Below are 17,355 nucleotides of genomic sequence, written 5' to 3'. Positions count from 1 at the left end.
CCCCCACCCATTCCCATTCTTCTGCTACTAGCATTCACCATCTCTTTTCTAAAATTTTAGACTGAAAACTCTTCAGGGTAGTTGTTAGGTCATTCTATTTGCCAGAGGCACTTAAAGCACATTTTGGGACACTATATAAGCAAATACACGATTATAGCAATGATAGCAATTATATAATTAGGTATAATCAGATTGTTGGTAACTTTTTGTTAACATCTGTTTAACTCAAACTTCTGACATACACTTGGGGGAAATGCTGCCTTTGTGAAAGATACAACTCCCCCCCCCACTCCTCAAACTCAGAGCTGTTAAACTGTCCGTTCCTGTTCTCTAAATAGTCTTCCAGCAAAAATATGACAGCCAAGACCTTATATTTATAGTGAGGAAAGGGAATAAATTATTTTAAAATCCCCAAACATTTGTTACATATAAATTTAAAAACTGCAACAATAGTATTTCTTTGTAGGTCACCATTAAGTTCCCCCATACACTGTCTGAAGCCTCTCTGTCTCAGCTAGAACCATGAGCAACCCAATTTTATAACTAAATATTAAATAAGCCATGCTGTGTAAAAAAGCAAGGACAAAACACATTTAAAAAAAAAAGAACCCAACCCAAAGGACAGACATTACTTATGCTTAAACTGTAGTTAATATAGAAAGGAGCATCACTGTGGGAATATAGAACATTTTTCCATCTCATTTTTACCTTATTATAAATATTAAATACTAAAAAAAAAATTTAGTTTAATAGTTTCTCTCTTTCATACACACAAACCTCCAACTTTATACTTAATTGCCATAGCACCAAATATCAGCCTTCAAAAGTATATAAAGAAATCTCTTTAGTCAACATCATTCTATGAATAGGCAGGCTGGATGGAATGTTCTTCATCCGTATGTTCATGCTGAAGGTCAGACAAGTTAGTTCAATATCGTATTGCATTCAGGACAGCAGAATCTGTGACACAGTCCATCACCAATTCAGACTTATGATGTACTGCAGAATAAGCATTCATTGAAGAAAAAAAAGTTTCTTCGGTGTTCGTCTTGAAAAATTGTTTTGTGGAGAAGCTAGTTTTCAAAAAATACTAGATGTGAAATCAGAGTGTTGGTGTTCCTTTGTGCAACAGTGTGAACTACCCTATTCACCATTTGTCTTCCAAGAGTTAGTGTTGCCTGATGATGACAATGTAAATGTAAACTACTTAACTACTAATAGTTTAAAAAACATCCCAGTCATGTGCTTATCTATCACAGCTGGATATAGTTGTGGATCTAATGTCTTGCTGGTTGATGTCATGAATTACTGAGGTGGGAGAAATAGGATTTAAAACCTCTCCCCAAAAATGGGGTCACCCCGTAAGTGCGAACCAAGCATGAAGAGGCAGCTCATCCCCTTCTGAAAGGCCCAAAGCTTCCACTACCTTTTGGTAGCAAAAATCCTAGCCGTATCCCACCCACATCTTCCTAAGTGCAAAAAGGCCCAAGTGTCCATTACAGGTTCCCAACTGCTCCCGATAACTTCTACTGTGCAACTACACACTGTCAATATAAAATCAGCAGCACATGGAAAATACGGGTGTAGAGTAAAATAAACTGAACATACCAAAATATACCAAAACGAATGATGTATTTATGGCATTTTTCGTATTCAGTAAGATCCTCCATTTCTTAGTTTACATGAATCTGCAGCAAAATTCAGCAGTGGAATATTGAAAAGGACACTTACTGCAGAATTTAGGTTGAGCTTGCCACAGAGTAGGCAAACTCCTGACTACAACTAACATTCCAAAGGTACACTGAATGAATGTCGTAAATCTGCTGATATCATGGTCACTTATATGGCTGCCCATAACTTTTATATTATACAACTCACTGGAAATCTTTGTTCCAATTTTGTTCATTTTATAATGTAGGCAAATACTCCCAGGTGGTGTACCAATCAAAATCTCCACACTGGACCATGAAAAATTATTTTAGAGCTGTTCTGAATTAATGATTTTTCATTTATTGCTCAATTATTTATTAGGTATCTCAAAACTGTTTTTATTTCTTGCAGGATAAATTAATCTTTCTTCTCATATCTTGTATTTCAACCCAAGAAAAAAATATAACCAATGTATTCTGGGAGAAAAATGTGTCAAGCCAAGACAGTAAGCTATTCTAATAAACAACTATATTACAAAATCAGAATGCGAGTCCTAAGACTTGGCAAGTTATTTTGTCAAAATTGAGGGGACTTTGTTACATTTAAAGATTTCTGTCAGGGGAACACGTTTTAATCCATTACGCGCATTTGTACCATGTCATTTACAAGGACAAAACCTGACAACTTTTTGATTTGACTTTTGTTGTGTCACGCAACTGGCAGGGTATACACACGCCAAAGGCCCAGAAGTAATCAAGTGGGGGAGGAGGGGAGAGAATATTTGTACACATGCACTGTGCTGAAAACTAAAGGAGAATGTTATTTAAAATTTGTTCCTTTATGATGTCTGGGGGAAGAAATGGGTCTTACCTCTTTCTAATGTATTGAGTTCCTCAAGAAAAAGCAAAAATATACATATAAAGAATCAATATATTTTCTTGTTGCCTGTGCATGACCAGGAGTGATGGCGCCCATTTGAAGAGACAGCACAGTACATCATTTAATGATTCAATTAAAAAAAAAAAAAAAGTACCAGCAAGAACAAATCAGTTCATATATGAAGGAAGCAAAAGGAGAGTATTAAGCTTTGAATTAAAAATTAACTCCATCTGAATTCAACAGAAACAATAAATGGATGGAATAGCAAAGTTTGTTAAAGGCTACATGAGCTGAATGCTGGGATAAAACCTTGCTTAATTTTATCTCATATTATCTTGGGCCTAACTTCTATTGAAAAATTAAGAATAGAAGCCAAACTCTCGTTAAACGTTGCTTGGAGTAAAAGCAGAATTGTCATAAACATACAGCTACGAGTAGCATATAATCCCTCTTTACCCTGTAAAGGCTTAATTCCTCTTTTACCTGTAAAGGATTAAGAAGCTCAAGTACTTGGCTGTCACCTGACACAAAGGCCCAATAAGGGGACAAGATACTTTCAAATCGGGGGGCGGGGACGGGGAGGGAAGGAGAGAGATGAGGCTTTTGTGTGTCTGTTCCCTGAGCAAGATCAAAGCAAGCAAGCAATCCAACTCCTATAGAGTTAGTAAGTATTTAGCAAGGAAATGCGTTAGATTTACTTTTATTTTGGCTTGTGAATTTTCTCTGTGCTGAGAGGGAGGGTATTCCTGGTTTTCTTTCTGTAACTTTAAAGTTTTGCCCAGAGGGAAACCCTCTGTGTTTTGAATCTGATTGCCCATGAGATTATCTTTCATCCTAATTTTACAGAGGTACTCCTTTCACCTTTTTTCTTTAATTACAATTATTTTTTTAAGAACCTGATTGATTTTTCATTGTTTTAAGAGCCAAGGGTTTAGGTTTGTGTTCATCTGTACCAACTGGTGAGGATATATTCTCAAGCCTGCCCAGGAAAAGGGGTGTAGAGGCTTGGGGGAATATTTGGGGAAGGTGGCCCTCCCTAAATGTTTGTTTAAATCACTTGGTGGTGGCAGCGTTACCTAATCAAAGGTACAAGAAAGGATTTGTGCCCTGGGGAGTTTTTAACCTAAGATGGTAGGAATAAGCTTAGGGGGTCTTTCATGCGGGTCCCCACGTCTGTACCCTAGAGGAGTTCAGAGTGAGGAGGGAACCCTGACAAGAGTCAACTCAAGATCCAAACAATTTTTAAATAATGATGATGAATTTTTTTTAGGTCCTACACCTGCCCCCCAAGACACCTGACAAATATGGTGATTTTATAACTCCAATTTATTTTCTTTGCCTATCTGTGGATTTTTCAAAAAGCAACAAACACAGGAAAATACTATGCAGGGGAAACAATTAAACCAACTATACACAAAGTGCTGTTAAATGCACAAAATACACAAACTGAAAAAAAAGAAAATTATTTTTATTGCTTCATACAGAAGAATGTTTCATTGCCTGAATGAATGTTGTAGTTGACAAAATGAGGATAAATAAGGGAAGCAGCTCACTCTATGATTCTATGATCTATGATTCTATGAAGTAAGGGAAGCAGCTCACTCATTGTATTTCAAAAGCACCCTAAGGGAGGGTTTCAGAGTTGAAATAAAACAACCATTTAACTAGTAAACAGCTCAAATGACAAACCATAGTGGGATTACAACCTGCAGCAGGAAATGTAGCCTCATCTACAGGCCATTTTAAAGTATCTTTACTATTTAACTTTCTCAGGAAAAATAAATTACCTACCACTGTTAATAATGTCATTTTACACATACATGTGTTTTAAACATTTCTTCAAGGCACTGACACATGCCATGCCCAGGTAAGAAAATAATTTGCTATTAAATGTATGGGCAGGAATATTCAACTCCTGGACACAAGTTCATGAGAAAGAAATTGCTGATCACCATTTACCCAGTGATGACCTATTTCTAGGGGGAGCAAAGTTTTGCTTATTCTTTTGACATCACTGAAGAATGTGCTAGATGCCCACAGAGCAGATAAAAATACATGCTCCCTAACCCAAAAACTTAAATAACATGACATGAGGCAATATTAGGGGTACGCAGCACAGAAGGGAGATGTTTCAGATGAGGGGAAGAGACAGCGCATACCAGGAACAACAGGGGCAACACCAATAAGATTGGTCTTATTCAAATGAAGATTAGCACTAATATGATGGAGCTTGTTATTTTCAAAAAATTAGGTGACTGTTAGTTCTTTTCTTGTAAATGCCACAGCACAAGTGGAGCTACAGGAGGTATTTAAATGGGATGAGGAGGGACATTGTGGACCAGTTCAAAGGACATTCTATATATTGGAACAGTACAGAAACTGCTGTGGAAGAAATATTGCTCGAGCATGCAGGGGTGTAATCAGGAACACCAAAACACAACTGGAGTTGCAGCTAGCAAGGGATGTGAAGGGTAACAAGAAGGGTTTCTACAGGTATGTTAGCAACAAGAAAAAGGTTAGGGAAAATGTGAGACCCTTAATGAATGGGGGAGGCAACCTAGTGACGATGTGGAAAAAGATGTAGTATTCAATGCTTTTTTTTTTACCTCAGTCTTCACAGACAAGGTCAGCTCCCACACTGCTGTCCTGGGCAACACAATAAGGGGAGGAGGTGAGCAGCCCTCAGTGGTGAAAGAACAGGTTACGGACTATTGAGAAAAGCTGGACATGCACAAATCCATGGATCCAGATCTAACGCATCCGAGGGTGCTGAGGAAATTGGTTGATGTGATTGCAGAGCCATTGGCCATTATCTTTGAAAACTTGTGACGATCGGGGGAGGTCCCGGACAATTGGAAAATGGCAAATCTAGTGACCAGCCTTTAAAAAGGGAAGAAGGAGAACCTGGGGAACTACAGATCGATCGAACAGTCAAATGGATTCACCAAGGGCAAGTCATGCCTGACCAACATGATTGCCTTCTATGATGATGATAACTGGCTTTGTGGATATGGGGAAAGCAGTGGATGTGATATATCTAGACTTCAGCGCAGCTTCAACACGGTCTCCCACAGTATTCTTGCCAACAAGTTAAAAAAGTATGGATTGGATGAATGGACTATAAGGTGGATAGAAAGCTGGTTAGGTTGTCGGGCTCAATGGGTGGTGATCAACGGCCCGATGTCTAGTTGGCAGCTGGTATCAAGCGGAGTGCCCCAGGAGTTGGTCCTGGGGCCGGTTTTGTTCAACATCTTTATTAATTATCTGGATAATGGGATAGATTGCACCCTCAGCAAGATGACACTAAGCTGGGGGGAGAGGTAGATACGACGGAGGGTAGGGATAGGGTCCAGAGTGACCTAGACAAATTGGAGAATTGGGACAAAAGAAATCTGATGAGGTTCAACAAGGTCAAGTGCAGAGTCCTGCACTTAGGAAGGAAGAATCCCATGCACCACTACAGGCTGGAGACCAACTGGCTAAGCAGCAGTTCTGCAGAAAAGGACCAGGGATTACAGTGGAAGAGAAGCTGGATATGAATCAGCAGTGTGCCCTTGTTGCCAAGAAGGCTAACAGCATACTGGGCTGCATTAGTAGGAGCATTGTGAGTAGATTGAGGGAAGTGATCATTCCCCTCTATTCAGCATTGATGAGGCCACATCTGGAGTACTGCACCCAGTTTTGGGCCCCCCACTTTAGAAAGGATATGGACAAACTGGAGAGAGTCCAGTGGAGGGCAACAAAAATGATTAGGGGGCTGGGGCACGTGATTTACGAGGAGAGGCTGAGGGAACTGGGATTGTTTAGTCTGCAGAAGAGAAGAATGAGGGGGGATTTAATAGCAGCTTTCAACTACTTGAAGTGGGGTTCCAAAGAGGATGAATCTAGGCTGTTCTCAGTGATGGTAGATGACAGAACAAGGAGCAATGGTCTCAAGTTGCAGTGGGGGAGGTTTAGGTTGGATATTAGGAAACACAATTTCACTAGGAGGGTGGTGAGGCACTGGAATGGGTTACCTAGGGGAGGTGGTGGAATCTCCTTCCTTAGAGGTTTTTAAGGCCCGGCTTGACAAAGCCCTGGCTGGGATGATTTAGTTGGGGATTGGTCCTGCTTTGGGCAGGGGATTGGACTAGATGACCTCCTGAGGTCCCTTCCAACCCTAATCTTCTATAATTCTATGAAACAGACAAATGGAGTGCAGGGGAACATATGAAGACACAAGTCTGGGTAAGTGGGGAGGAAGTAGGAGGAATTCTGTAAAGAGTGGAAGGCAATGACTAGGGCCCTGCTAAATTCACAACCATGAAAAAAAAATGTTCCCCACCAAGCCACTGGACAGAGACCCTAAACAGGACAGCTATCACAAAGGTGCTGGGTGACCACACAAAATCACTGTAACTAATATTGCCCCGTATTGTTTCCAAACTATCTAATTTTCCACTCTGAACACAGCTAAGAACCTTTACTTCTACTATGTTGTAAGTAATCATAAATTATTGTCACTGATCATATTTAAAAAAAAAAATAGCTTTGCCCTGTCTACAATAAGTAATCACATTCTGCTTTGGGCTACATAGCTGACTTCAAATTATTTCAGAATCATCTAAAAAGACACATTTTTCTATTAAAATGATGAATGGGATAAATGAGGTATGTAATAAATACTCATTTGTAAATAGACTTCGGTTCTCTCGAGGACACCTCCTTACCTCACGGGGTATATCTGCCCTCAGGTATTTTCTAGTGACATCATCACTCAAATATGGTTAGTATAGGACTGTTAGGAAAGAGCAAGAACAGTCAGAAAATAACTTAATGGAAAACAGGGAACCTCCTCTTAGTAAAGCTAACAAATTGAGGCCAGGTAAAATAGGACACTAAAGCAAAAGGTCATTGCATAGAAAGTATATAAAGTGACTTGGAGCAATCACCCAAGGATGAAGGGGAGAACATCTGAATAGTCAAGCCACACGAGAGGAAGACATTCTCTTTGAATAAAACATATTCATTTGTGACAAATGGGTCAAATTCATTCCTAATGTAACTCCACCAATCTCAGTGATGGTAAATCAAGTGAAGTATTTGGTCTATTGATTTCACTGTTTAGAATAAAAAGGGAAGCATTATATATCTCACATGTGATTTTGCTGGGCAAAAATATCCAATTAACTGATTAGTGCACTCACTTAAATGGCAAAAAATATTATTTTTAATAGAAGGATGTTTTCTGTCAGATTTTTTTAAAATAAAGAGGAAAAAAATTAGACTTTTTAGAATAAAAACATTTATAAAATTTAAACAAAGATTTATTTAAGTAACACTTGTTCCCATTTTAATATTGGGATAATACATAATGGCAACTTTTAAAATATGTAAAAGTGTGGATGGAGATCCATAATGATAATGATAATCAACTTTTAATGTTATGGTTAAAGCAAATGGACAGAACAATATTTCTCTACTCTTCAACATGAAATGAGACTATAATGTCACTGGCAGCAGAGTAAAACTGTTTTCCAACATGTAAGGTCTTAATGACAGCTCATTTCAGTCCAGGTAGTGAAGCAAATATGTTACGGTAAATGCCAGGTCATTATAAGGAAATGGAAATATGCACTTTGGTTATCTATAGATTTTTTCCTCCATGCTCTCCCTATCTCACCCTGACACTCATGATTCGAGTGATGGAATGTCAATAAGCTATTTATGGCAAAGTTACCACATGTAAAATGCCACAACAAGAGGAAGCCCATTTGGTCTGCACACAATTTTGAGATGAAGAAAAAGTTTTTAAAACACAGGCTTCCAAAAATAAAAGTTTTCATAGGATGAGACGTCTGCCACTAAGAACGCTAATTTAAAATTCTCAGAGCATCCCAAACCACTACACTGGGACCTCAGCTACAGAAGCACTTGCCAGGAAAAACAACACCAATGCCAAAATTAAGTTTGTTGAGATTAAAATCAAAGATAGATAATTAAGTCTTTCCTCGGGAACACCACCCATGGGGAACGGACGAGGGAATGACAAACAGGAGGGTATGACAGAAAACTATTTTTGGACGTTTTATCCTTCATTTTGTTCAGTATTTAGATCTCCAGAGAGAAAGACCATAAAACAAATAATACAGAATTAATTATATATCCTTACAAACCTATCACCACAGTAAGTGGACCCTTCAGACTAATGCAGGCCCTTCCTTAGTATGATTCTGATACAGGCAATTTATTTTACACATTGGTGAAAACAATCCCAACACAATTGTCACACAGTGAGGCTACATTAGCACTTTCGGCAGTAAAACTTTTGTCAGTCAGGGGTGTGAAAACACACACCCCTGGGCGACATAAATTATACTGACATAAGTGTCTGTGCGGACAGCGCTATGTCAGCGGGAGACTGTCTCCTGACAACATAGTTACCGCTTCTCATTGGAGGTGGTTTAATTATGCCAATGGGAGAGCTCTCTACCATCAGCATAGAGTGGCTACAAAGGAGACCTTACAGCAGGCACAGCTGAATTGGTACAGATGTGGGTATGACTAAGGGTCACACAGATCCTAGATGTGGGTATTACTAAGGGTCACAGCTGCACACTAAGCAGTGTTGCCAACTTTCACAATTTTGTCATGAGACTCATGATAATTATTGTTTGACTTTAAGTGCAAGCTCCTGAAGTCAAGAGGATATGTGATGATTTCAGCCTTCATTCTTAAAGAAAAAGTAGGTTTCTAGCCCTGGGGGCTGTGGAGAAAACTTCAAAATGTGACCCTAATGCACCCTAAAGGTTAAAAAAGCAGAAGGTTATTAAAAAGAAAACCAAAACTATTATTTTTACATAATCTCATGATTTTTGGTGAACCTGATTCATGACTTTTGAACATTTGCAATAGTGCACTAAGGAAAGAGAGGTTTAGACTAGGCATGAATGGCTTTTAATGCAGACCACTGGAGTTTGGAAGAGATTGCCAAAGGGATCTACAGCAACTAGATTTAGCACTTGCACAGCACTTTTCAAACGTGAACAAGATTAATCAAATCCTGTGAGATAGGTAAGTACCGTCCTTGTTTTACAGATGGCCCACCCGGTCACCGCATGGATTGGAGGAAGGGCAAGAGAAACTTTCACTGAAGCAGTAGCAGCAGCTGCCAGGCAGTTAGTGAGGAGCAGCATGGAGCAACCCAGCCAGGACCTTCCCCATTGGACACAGAAGATCCAGCCTTCTACACAGAAGAGTTATCTTTGCCTCATGCATCTGTAATGCCGACCCACACAGGGGTGTCAGCAGCGGAGATCAAACTTGGGACCTCTGAAGCTAAACACATGAGCTTCTTCCGTACAAGATAAAAGACACATCTCTTAGCCAAGGTTGTACTAGGCTCATCAATCTCTAGCTGGCTTAGCCACCATGTGAGGGGAACAGAGCACCACTCCCGGCAAGCAGGGGTTACATATTTAAAGCCTCTCCCAATCATATGTAGGGCCCTACCAAATTCACAGTCCATTTTGACCAATTTCACAGTCAGAGGGTTTTAAAATTGGTCAATTTCATGTTTTCAGATGCTTACATTTAAAATTTCACATCGTTGTAACCACGGGGGTCCTGACCCAAAAAGGGGTTGTCCCAGGATTGCCAGCTTCACTTCTGTACTGCCTTCAGTGCTCCGAAGGCAACAGCCACGGAGCTTCCCTGAGCCAGGGAAAGATTTCAGGAGGTGAATGTGGATCTGATTTCCCCCGTGCTGCTGGGAGCCTTCAGAGCTGGCACTAGCCAGGGAGCTTCCTGCAGCTGGGGGAGGTACCCGGAGGTGGGTCTGTGCTCCCCGCGAGAGCAGCTGTGGAAGGGAAGAGGAAGTGCCATTCCTTCCCAGCCCAGTGGACTAGCAGCTGGAGCCCAGTGAACGGTAGGAGCTCCAAGCTGGGTGCCCCCTGCTCTGCCCCTCCAATAGCTAGATTTCACAGGGGAGATCTGATTTCACAGTCCATGATGTGTATTTCACAGCCATTAATTTGGTAGGACCCTAGTCATATGGACTGGGAAGGTACTAAGGAAGAACTACTTCAGTAGTAACACATCAGAACCAAAGAAGCACCAGGGCCTTCTAAAGACTCCGGATTTCAGTGATCACAGAATCACAGAATATCGGGGTTGGAAGAGACCTCGGGAGGTCATCTAGTCCAACCCCCTGCGCAAAGCAGGACCAATCCCCAACTAAATCATCCCAGCAAGGGCTTCGTCAAACCTGACCTTAAAAACCTCTAAGGAAGGAGATTCCACCACCTCCCTAGGTAACCCATTTCATCCCAGTGAAAAAGTTTTTCCTAATATCCAACCTAAATCTCCCCCACTGCAACTTGAGACCATTGCTCCTTGTTCTGTCATCTGGTACCACTGAGAACAGTCCAGATCCATCCTCTTTGGAACCAGCTTTGTGAAAGCAGCTATCAAATCCCCTCTCATTCTTCTCTTCTGCAAACTAAATAATCCCAGTTCCCTCAGCCTCTCCTCATAAGTCATGTGCTCCAGCCTCCTAATCATTTTTGTTGCCCTCCGCTGGACTCTTTCCAATTTTTCCACATCCTTCTTGTAGTGTGGAGCCCAAAACTGGACACAGTACTCAAGATGAGGCCTCACCAATGCCAAATAGAATATCAGGGTTGGAAGGGACCTCAGGAAGTCATCTAGTCCAACCCCCTGCTCAAAGCAGGACCAATCCCCAGACAGATTTTTGCCCCAGATCCCTAAATGGCCCCCTCAAGGATTGAACTCACAACCCTGAGTTTAGCAGGCCAATGCTCAAACCACCGAGCTATCCCTCCCCCAGACAGTGATTTATCCCTCCAGGTCTCTGTTATTCCAATCACATCCTAATTCCTTGACTGTGTCAGGACTTCCAGTTCTCCCTGCTTGTTTCCCAGGCTTCTTCCATTTGTGTATAGGCACTTAAGATAACTCACTGATTGTCCTGCTTTCTCACTATGAGGCAGGAATCCTCCCCTCTTGCACTCTCCTGCTTGTGCTTCCTCCTGGTATCCTACTTCCCCACTTACTTCACGGCTTTGGTCTCCTTCCACTAGTGAACCTAGTTTAAAGCCCTCCTCACTAGGTTAGCCAGCCTGCTTGCGAAGATGCTCTTCCCCCTCTTTGTTAGATGGAGCCTGTCTCTGCCTAGCAATCCTTCTTCTTGGAACACCATCTGATGGTCAAAGAATCCAAAGCCTCTCTGACACCACATGTGCAGCCGTTCTTTGACTTTCACGATTCGGTCTCTACCTGGGCCTTTTCCTTCCACAGGGAGGATGGATGAGAACACTATTTGCATCTCAGACTCCTTTATCCTTCTTCCCAGAGCCACGTAGTCTGCAGTGATCCGCTCAAGGTCATTCTTGGTAGTATCATTGGTGCCCACGTGGAGAAGCAGGAAGGGGTAGCGATCCGAGGGCTTGATGAGTCTCGGCAGTCTCTCTGTCACATGGTGAATCCTAGCTCCTGGCAAGCAGCACACTTCTCGGCTTTCCCAGTCGCGATGGCAGATAGATGACTCGGTCCCCCTTACGAGGGAGTCCTTCTCTTGGGAATGGTGGTCGTGGAACACCCATCTCTAGGACAGTGCATCTCATCCCTTCCAATCGGAGTCTCCTTCTGTTCCCTTCCCTCAGATGTATCATCTAATCCACTCTTCGCATTAGTACTTGTGGAAAGAACATGAAAATGGTTGCTCACCTGTATCTGCATTGCTGGTACATGGACACTCCCCTTTCTTCTTCTGGAGGTCACACGCTGCCAATTTTCTTCACCGTCCTTCTGTGCCCGCTGTGCAGCCTGCTCTGATTCTTCGGAATGTTGTGCCCGCAGAAGCATATCCTTTCGTCTATCCAGGAAATCTTCATTTTCGCTTATGCAACGCAGGGTTGATACTTGTTTCTCCAGTCCTTGAACCTTCTCTTCCAATACGGAGACCAGCTTGCACTTTGTACAGACATGTTTTCCTATGTGATTGTATAGTACCTAGTACAACTGATCCCTATCACCGGGGAAGAGGGGGGCTTTGGGTGCTACCACAATATAGAATATTAAAACAGCTGAGGAGAGAAGTTAACTGACCAAAAATTACAGAGACAGCACTCAGAAATCCCTTTTCTGTGGAAGTATAAACAGCAGAAGTATTATCATTTAACAATGAATAAATTATTTAATATTGCGATACAAGGACCTTTTCAATGCCAACCACCAGATGGCAAGGAGTATATAGAGATACAAGGATTCCTTGGATTCACCAAAACAATGTTGCATAAGGTCCCTAATGAAAGCCTATGTCACACTGATCATCATAATCATTGTGAGATGTTTGTTTAGAAAATATGGGAAGAGTTATATAGACACACACACACAAAATTATTGTCTCTTGCTCTGTGAGTTATGACAGGTCACCAAAAGGTAATCCACATACTCCTGGCTGGGTAGGGGGGACAAGTGCTTATCTCACTCTGCTTGGTCATATGCAAATCAAGTACTGTATCGGTCACAACGAACACCCATTTACAATCTGAGTAAAATGCTAATAGATTGGGCGGGAGCTGGAGGGAACAACAAAAACTGCAGGAATTATCCTGTTAGGAGTAAGACAATGAACTTTTGAAACTATATTTGGGGTACAGATGAACCCCCTAGTTATTCCCTCAATCTGTGAGGAAAAGATGTTAGTCATCTTATGAGAAGGGGTCTCAACCAAAATGGTTGAAAATGCTGGGGAAAGAACTTGATTTCCTCTATCATAAGTATAACATTTATGTTTTCTTTACACTATTAAAACAATTAAGGATAAGTAATGGACATTCATTTTTTATAGCACCATAGGCATGTGCAATGATTTACAAACAACAACATGAAAAGACTTGTCCCATGGCTCTTACACTCCAGATCAAGTTAAAGAAAAGATGAAAAAGGTTAGAGTTAAACTACTTGCATAGTTTCAGAGGTGTTCATGTGACTTTAAGGCAGAGGCCATATTTATGTGTCTGCTGCAAAGAGATTCTAATTTAATTTGGATGAATGATAATACCAACATTTAAATATGAGGTGTGAGAGACGGAGCCAAGAGAGTAAACTGACCAGCAGCAAACAAAGAGAGTAATGGCCTTCAAAAAATTTAAAGGACAATGAGTATTACTTGGTACCTGAGAACGCAGCAGGTTGCCCATAGCCACACGTTTAGACAGTTTACATTTATTTAGATTAACTGTTATGTTATATTATATAGATTCATTAGATTATCAGGGAACTAAAACAGATCAATAGCTGCTTTGTTTCTAAATAAAGTTTGAAAAATGGCCAAGTTGACACCTGACAGTATTTAGGTAAACGAATGAATTACAACAGTAACAACAACAATTTAGCACTAACATAGCACTTTTCACGCAAAGGTCATTCAACATGCTTCAAAAATTTACAGACTGAAAAGTTAAGGTGAAGAGAAGTTACCTGACTTGCCCAAATCACATAGCAAGCCTCTGGCAGAGAATTCAGAGAGCTGACTTCCGTTCCCAAGCACAAAATCTGTGCCACAGCCAATTGGATAGGCTGCCTCTACATGCAAGGCATGTATTGTACACGCCATAGGACCATCCCAAATTCCAGGCAATGGTGCCCTCACCACCATAAGGCAGTGAGATTCTCTGAATGAAGGTCCACATGAAAAAAGATTGCATAGGATTTTTAAACATTACATTATTCCATTCCCTCCCTCCCTAACAAATGATGCATGCATCTTCCCTTGCAGCTACATCTCAGCTTGAAACAAATCCTCGCCCTCCAGCCAGTAAATACAAAATTAATCAACAATGAGTTCTTGATTGTTTCACCAGGCAGATGTGGCTGATGCATTCTAGGCTAAGTGAAACCTAAGAATGAAAAGTGACTTTTCTGCAAAAAACCTGTTTTTTAAATTTGTAATAAGAAAAAGCCTCAGTGTTCAGAATTTTCAGAGAAAATAGGCCTTTTTCCACATGCAGGTATCAGGTTTGGTTTTGCTTTTTGCAGGTCGGAAGGGTGATGTCTCTCTCTGACCAGGATGAATAAATGAATTACAGAATCAAATAAGTTAAGAAAAACAAAAAGACTGTTAAGCCCATGCAAAACACCCTCCAAAGCTTTGTTCAGCTAGGATAACAAAAATCTCTTGGTTTATGCAAGGTTGCACAGACAATCTACTCCAACTGGCAAAGCGTGTTACATAGGTTGAACATGAATGTGTGTATTTAGCTGCACTTTAAAGGTTCTCAATTATGTGCTGACCATCTTTTTATAGTTCTTAGAAAGGGAAAGTCTCCAGGGTTATTTTTGAAGATTATGCATGTACCTATTTCTACTCACATGAGCAGTCCCATTGATTTCAATGGGAATGCTCATATGAGTGAAGTTAACCAAATGCATAACCGTTTGCAAGATAGAGCCTTAGATTTTTCCAGATGGCAAACACTCATTTGTTCATTGCTTATACTCAATTTTTTTTTTTTTTTTGTAAAATGGTGCTTTCAAGCCTCAAAGAATTGGCATGAGGACTTCTTCCTGAGAACTATAAAGGCAACTGTAGTGATTGATGTGGGAAGCTACAAATCCACCATACATTTGAAATGGACAGCAATCTAAGGTGTCAATTTTCAGAGAAAAACAGCCTGCTATATTTCACAACTTGGATGTCATCAGAGAGGTTTTATATATCAGTTCTGATGAAATACAGTTCTTCAATACAGACTTTTTCAATAGACTGGTATTGAAGTTTGGGGCATAACCATAAAAATATCACACACACGTATATAAACATGCTATTTTGGTCTCCAGTATAAATAAGTTGGAGGGGGAAAAAAAGAAAAAATTATATCTTAGGACAGAGGTGCCATCCTTCCAAGTTTCCTGGGTTGCTTGACCCCCGCTCTGCCAGAGGCGCTTCCCCCAGTGTGCCCCGCCCTTGCTCCTCCACGCCACAAAGCAGCTCATCATGGCACTGGGAGGGGAGGGAGGAGCTCATTGGTGGGGCCACCAGCAGGCAGGAGGCCCTGGGAGAGGGGGAGGAGCTGATGAGGGGGGCTGCCAATGGGTGATCCAGCCCCGGAGCACCCACGGAGTCGGCATCTATGTCTTGGTTAAAAATTGACCAATTTTAAGAATTTTCCAAACAACACTGTTAATGTACCCTTATTAATACACGTTTACATATAAATGTTGTGACAAAGTATTCAGTAATTTAGTATCACATAATCTAACCAGATCTCCGAACACTTAAATACTGAAAATGAATCAGGCTAGCATCTTAGTTATTTGAATGCTCTCCCCACATAAAAGTTTTCTCCCAAAAAGTGACATCCTTGTGACATTAAAAAAAGACATGATGGTTTTAAAGCAGCTGCTCTTTTAAGGACTGTGATATTAACAGGGCAAAAAGAAGAAATTTTCTGATAATAACCGTATTTGCTAAAGAGGAAAAACACTACTGGAGGATAGAAACATTCTACTTCCTACATTTTACAAAAGAGTTTGTCAAAAGCATAAAAATTTTAGGACACTGACATTTGTTTTTAAACCTTCAAATTTACATAAAAAACTTATTGCACTTACAAAATGCTGTGTCTTCAGGCGTTCCTCTTCTGTCGCAGCTCTCTCTCTAAGAACGGCTCTAGTCAAATGCTCATTTGAAGCAGTCCGCTCCCGCTCCAGAACTTTGCCAATTTCATCACGTATGTACTTTTGATCTTGTTTCAATCTACATGAAAAAATGGTGAAAGAATTTAGAATGGAAATATATTGTCAAATAGCTTGAATGGACAAACACATTATTATCATCATCAAAAGAGTACAGTAGTTATGACAATGTTAAACTCTTACTGGCTTTTAGAGCTCACTGCATATTCAATATCAATACCAGAGATTTATATATTGCAATTTTGAGATTTAATCCAAAATATAAACCTTCTGGCATATATATTGGATATGCGCGCGCGCGCGCACACACACACACACACACACACACGAAATATATATACATACACATATAAATATATATACACACACAAATTTTATATACATATATAAAAATACATTACACACACACCTAGCAATATCAACAACCCCCAACACCTATCAGTATCAATATCTCTCAATATATGGATATATAAATTCAGCATCCCAACACTGTACCCAAATCTTAACAGCATTACCTCTGAAATTAAGCAAAATAAGGAATAAAACTAATTAAAATCTCATGCTTAAACAATATACAGTATACAGATTTTTTAAAAGGAATTCTTGTTCAAGAATCCTCAGCTCTATTCCTTTCTCAGTCACTGATACACTTTGTTACTTTTGGGCAGGTCACATCTACTCAGTGCATCAGTTTACTCATCTGCAAAAAGGGAGTAACAGCTATGTTGACATACTTAACGTCTGGAAAGTGACTTAAGAGCATCGGATGAAAGGCGCTATTTAAGTGCAAAGTATTATTATTTCCTGAACTTGTGTTTTCGGAACTTAATCATGCATTATATTAGTCCCAGGGAATTCTCAACATGAATAGAAGGTAATGTCACAAGCCATAAAATTAATGGAAATCTTTACAACAATATTTTTATAAAAATGCATGTATACGTTACATGTACATGCAAACACATTTTAAAATAGATTAGCCAATAAAAACACCTGCTTTTTATATATATATATATTCTCATACCAAACACAAAAGTCAATATCTACAAGTTCATCACCAGTAATGGAATATCAAATACTGTTTTTTAAATAGGCATTTGAAAAACAGTGAAGGAGATGAGGCTT

At 40.2% G+C, this 17,355-nt stretch overlaps 1 protein-coding gene across 4 annotated transcripts in view; it reads right to left on the bottom strand.

The window, feature by feature from the left end:
• Positions 1-17,355, bottom strand: part of CHCHD3 (coiled-coil-helix-coiled-coil-helix domain containing 3) — a 254,625-nt gene that overhangs the window by 146,445 nt on the left and 90,825 nt on the right. For all 4 annotated transcript variants that reach the window (XM_045002042.1, XM_045002043.1, XM_045002045.1 and 1 more), the window contains exon 4: positions 16,147-16,291. In XM_045002042.1, the coding sequence (XP_044857977.1) occupies positions 16,147-16,291 (145 nt within the window). The remainder of the gene's footprint in view (positions 1-16,146; positions 16,292-17,355) is intronic.

The sequence above is a fragment of the Mauremys mutica genome, chromosome 1 (genome assembly GCF_020497125.1).
Source record: "Mauremys mutica isolate MM-2020 ecotype Southern chromosome 1, ASM2049712v1, whole genome shotgun sequence".
Taxonomy (NCBI): Eukaryota; Metazoa; Chordata; order Testudines; family Geoemydidae; genus Mauremys; species Mauremys mutica.
Note: the sequence above shows the minus strand (reverse complement) of the source record. Positions and strands in the feature narration are given on the sequence as shown.